Raw genomic sequence first — 5,051 nt, forward strand, 5'->3', positions numbered from 1 at the left:
GGCCGGCCGGGGGGCCTGCTCCGGTCCCGCGGGGTCAGCGTCGAGGCTCGCACGCCTCCGTGCGGATGCAGAGGACAAGGTGAGTGCAAATAGTCGACTGGCACGTTGTGGGGACAATGACCCTGTAAGTCCTGTTCTGCTAAAAATATTTTTTAAATTTTTACAAAACCCATCTTTTTTTTTCATAACAAAATTTTAAAGTACGTCTGTACTTCCTGCATAACATCAAGACATGGAAGGAAGAGGCGCTGTGACATGGAAATCAAGTCAACACCAGAGAACATGACACGTCGGCGGGAGTGCTCGGGAGGGCAGGACCGACGGTGGACGTGGACCCTCGCACACGGTGCCGCCAGCGGGCAGAGCAGCCAGCCTCCCGGGGACAGACCAGTCTGCGACGATCTCGTGGAGAGAAAAGTGCTGAAGTATACTAGTTACTCTTAAAATCTGATTGCATTCATTCTTAGACTAGGCCGTGACAGCTCAGACATCAAGGCTAGGCAACCGGTCTCCAGCGGAAGGCGGGACACCAGGGTCGTTGCGCCGTGTGCTCTGGGCGGGAGCGGGGCTCGCTGGAAGCCGGAGGCGGGGGCGGGGGAGGGGTTCACTGAGCAGCTTTCCACCCCATCCGGCAGGAAATTCGGTCCAGTAACGCGAAGACTCACAAACCATTTCCCTTCATTCCCCAACGGTAAAACAGCAACAACAGCAACAACAGTAATGACAGTTTCTAAGTGGAAAGGGGAAACAAATGCTCTCAGGGTACCTTTGAGCTCAAATCAAAACCCACGGATTCTGTCGGATAAACCGCATCGCAATAACAGACAGTCCGGAGGACCAGGACACTCCTGGCGGGGAGGAGAAGGTGGCTCCAGAGTTTATCGGAAGCGAGAGAAGGTCGTCAGGCCGTCCGCCTCTCCCACGCCCCGTCTCAGCCGCAGCTCCCAGAGTCACCATGCAACGCTCAGGAGTTAACTTAAAGGTGCTGTTAAGCTGCTTTGAATCTTCTGCCAAGTTTCCATGGCTTGATGTTGTCTTACAATAAATTACTTATCTCATTTCTTACAGTTAATCCATATGCCATTTCCTTGGAATGCAAAAAAACTCATTTATTGCCCCCACCAAACACCATCCTCCTAAAACAAACAAACAGAAAAATCACATAATATTTCCAAGCATTGTTCAAAAATAAAGCATTTTTTTTTGCAACCAATTCTTGCTATGAAACAATATGCACACAAAATGTATTTCTTAAATTCCATAAAATCCTCTAACATGAGGCAAAATGATAATGTCTAAGAGGTGGCCGCAGGGGCCACCGCGTGATCATTCAAAGCTGTTTTTCTTTCTGTCCATTTCAGTTCAAAATACTAAAACATTTAATCACTAAAGCATTAAAAAGAATTTACACTCTGTTTTGATCAGCTTACCTCTTCAGAAATATATATATACCCCCGAATGTGCATACATTAGCAGCTATAAACATTACATGGCATATCACACTATGTCGGCTTATATGAAAACGTACAAAATGTGAATGTATTCAAAAACTATTCTGCAGGTACTATCTTTAAAGCAAGACACGAAATCATTGTGAAGTCTCGTAAGCGTAACACTGTTTCAGACAGGTGAGTATGGAGCGCTTTCCGGGACGGTGGCAGCGCCAGGCGAGAGGCGTCCTTCTAAGCAAGGCTCCGTCTCTATGGTCACTATAGCAGCTGTTCAGACCTGAATTCCTCTCACAGCCTGCTTTATATTTTCCAGTAGGGCTTTATTTTCTGGGCTCTGATAACGATCTTGATTTGTATACATGTCCGTCAAAGTAGTCACGTATGCATCAAAATTTTGTTCATTGATTGGGTCCTACGAGATATTAAATAGTAGTTCATACACAGCTTTTACTTTCTTAATAGGATATTCACATCAGCATAAAACAGTATCACCGTATCGTGCCGCTCGCCCCGCAGGCCGCCTCTGCTTCACCTCTAACAGGCCTGCGCAGAGCGATCTTAATCTATGGGTGCGCAGGGCGGGCCCCACCGGTGCTCGGAGCAGCTAACGCCATGGTTTTGGGGGGCTAACCACGAAGTCTGAGAACCAGGGTGCAGCACGGCGCGCCCTGGGCGGGCCGCCAGCGCCGCGGCCCGCGCCGGCACTTACCATGTGCGGCAGCTGGATGTTGGCCAGGCTGTGGATCAGGGACTGGCTCAGGTTGGCCAGCTCGTGGAGCAGGGACTCGTTCTGCTGCTCGATCGCCTTGTTCTCCTCTTCGATCGTCTTCAGGTTGGTCTCCATGGTGGTGATCTGCAACGCACAAGTGTGTGCGCACGTCGCACGAGGCGCGCGGCGAGCACGCGCCCGGCACGGAGCGCGACCGCCTGGCGACGCGAACGCAGAACCTCTGCGCTTCGATCAAAAGGCGTCAAAGCTCAGAACCCGTCAGCTTAAGGGTTCAGCTTTCGTGCCTTTGATTCGTTACCCTCGAAATTCTGGGGATCGGCCGAGAGCGGCCCGCTTTTGGAGATGGGATAAAGGGGCGAGCGCGAGGCAGGGGCCCGGCGGGGGGCGGGGCTGCCGCTCGGTTCCTATGCGCCCTGTGGGTCCCCGCGCTAGGTCCCGCACGAAGGCTGCCGCCCCCTAGGCCGTGCCCGCCCTGCGTGGCGGGAGCACGTGGCTTCTTGGGGCAGCACTTCGCTGACCTACGGCCGGCGCTGCGACTTTTTCAGCCTGAATCTCACTGCCACAGACAAGTCGCACAGCGGTGATTTATTTGGGGCGGGTCACTGTCTCCTCCACCGGCGCCTGCAGACGCCGCCCGCATGTGACAGCGCCTGTGCTGCCTGCGTCAGATGGAGCCCTGCGGTGTCCCCGCCTCCGGGGGCTCAGGGAGGACGGAGTCGCGGCTGTGCTCATGGCTGGGGCGGCGGGTGCCTCGCTGGCCACCACCCACAGCAGGCCTCCCACCCGGCGGGGCGCGGGCTGCCCACTCCCCGTGGGCCACAGTTTGGGACAAGGTGGGCACGGGGCCCACTCCCTGCAGCCTCAGGGCCGCTCGAACCTGGGGGCCGGGGCAGCACGCAGGCCCTGCCGGGGTCTGCGGTGGAAGGAGAGCCCTGGGCCGGCCGGGTCATGGCCTCAGCACCCGCAGCCCCAGCTGCCTCCCCGGGAGCGGGCTCTGCAGCTCGCAAACCAGCCCCGTCCCTCACGCCGGGTCCCTGCTGCCGGCTCGGGGCCGTCCCCTCCGGGGTGTCCGGGGGGCCAGCGGCTCCGCTTGACGGAAAGGCTGGCCAGCTCCGGCTCCTTGGGGAAAGCACGCCTCCCAGCGCTCACGCACGCGCCTCTCACGCAATGACGCCCACAGGGTCTGCAGCAAGAAGAGCTACGTCACCCCTGCGTGTCACTCCTGGGCATCCCGTTCAGTCAAGGGGTCCCTCAGGGGTTTCTGGAAGTGGCCCACCCAGCGTGGCAGTCACGGAGCAGAGCGCACTGGGAGTCTCGCCTCCCCGCGCCAATCAGACAGAAGGCAGGGCCTTCCCCTCACCCCGCAGGCCACGGAGCGCCAGGGGTCTGGCAACGGCTCACTGGCACTGGAAGGGACTGGGCGGGACTGGGCGGGACTGGGCGGGACGGTGGGCGGCGCCTGGTCCTGTCCGTCACGAGCCACGTGCTCCTGCGCTCTCACTCACTGCGCTCCGCCTCTGGCCTCTGGGGGAGGAGAGGGGCCGGGTCCCCTCTCAATGTCTGACGGCACCCAGCTCCTGGTGGCCTAGGGAGGCGGCTGTCAGGAAGGGGTGTATGCATGTGCACGTGTGTGTGCATGTAGGTAACTGTGTGTGCATGTGTGTAGGTGAGTGTGAGTGAATATGTGTAGGTGAGTGTGGGTACATGTGTGAGTGTGTGTGCATGTGTGTAGGTGAGTGTGAGTACATGCATGTATGTGTGTGTGTGTAGGTGTGTGAGTGCATGTGTGAGTGCATGCATGTATGTGTGTGCGTGTGTAGGTGAGTGTGAGTGCATGCATGTAGGTGAGTGTGAGTACGCATATATGTGTGTGTGCGTGTAGGTGTGTGAGTGCATGCGTGTATGTGTGTGCATGTGTGTAGGTGAGTGAGTGCATGCATACAGATGAGTCTGGGCATGCATATAGGTGAGTGGGTGTGTGTGGGACTATGCATATGTGTGCATGTGTGAGTGTGAGCACTTGCATGTGTTGAGTGTGCAAGCACATGTATGTGTGAGTGTGTGCACACATGCAGGTGTGTGCATGTGTGTGTAAATGCACAAAGTCTAGATAGGGCTCAAGTTAACATAAGGGTCAGGAGAGCAGCAGCTGCGGCTGAGGCACTGGCTCCACGGCGGCCGTGCGCACACCCCTCACCGCGGGCGCTTTCGCCAAGAGACCGCTGGGCTCCACTGCCCTCTGGCCCAGGCCACAGGCCTGGGCTGCCCGTCTCCCTCGGTCTCTGCGTCTTGGGTGGGAGGTCTGGCCAGCACCACCAGGGCTAGTGTTTTGGCCGAGGCAGGGCCTGTGTGTACACCACACACAGGCAGCCCTGGTGCAGGAGTCAGGCACGAGCCTGGCCTGGTGGGACATGTCCACCTGGGCGTCCCCTGCCCTTAACCGCCACACCACTGTTCTGCCAGGCGCCTGAGCTGTGCCGGTGCCGTGCGGCTGTGCGGGCCTGGAAGGGCGCTGCCCCCACGAGCTGTGCCAGCTCCACCACGTCCACGGAGCCCGGTCCGCTCTGCCCCAGCAGCACCCAGGGCTATAGCCACCAGCTCCACTCCAGACACCGGGCTTACCTTCCGGGGCACAGGCGCCACCCCAGGCTCCTCCGGGGGCCAACGCTCAGCAGCCAGGTCAGTGACAATGTGCTTTAGCCCCTACAATTCCCTTTTGACGTCAGAGGCAAATAGATGCTGCTGGGAGCAAGCACTCACATCGGACATCAAAAAAGCCCCGAGTGGCAGTGACGATGGACCCAAGAGGCGATGACCGCGCAGGGGCGGGGCGCACAGGGGCGGGGCGCGCAGGGGCGGGGCGCGCAGGG

The 5,051-nt window shown here is 58.0% G+C and overlaps 1 protein-coding gene across 1 annotated transcript in view; it reads right to left on the reverse strand.

Annotated features, from left to right (window-relative positions):
* Positions 1 to 1,722: 1,722 nt before the first annotated feature.
* MYT1L (myelin transcription factor 1 like) overlaps positions 1,723 to 5,051 on the reverse strand; it is a 77,625-nt gene continuing 74,296 nt past the window's right edge. The window contains exons 19-20 of the mRNA XM_025045783.1: positions 2,161 to 2,304; positions 1,723 to 1,863 (exon numbers count right to left, since the gene is read on the reverse strand). Coding sequence (XP_024901551.1) covers positions 1,723 to 1,863; positions 2,161 to 2,304 — 285 coding nt within the window. The remainder of the gene's footprint in view (positions 1,864 to 2,160; positions 2,305 to 5,051) is intronic.

Source organism: Pteropus alecto, unplaced genomic scaffold (assembly GCF_000325575.1).
Source record: "Pteropus alecto unplaced genomic scaffold, ASM32557v1 scaffold61, whole genome shotgun sequence".
Taxonomy (NCBI): Eukaryota; Metazoa; Chordata; class Mammalia; order Chiroptera; family Pteropodidae; genus Pteropus; species Pteropus alecto.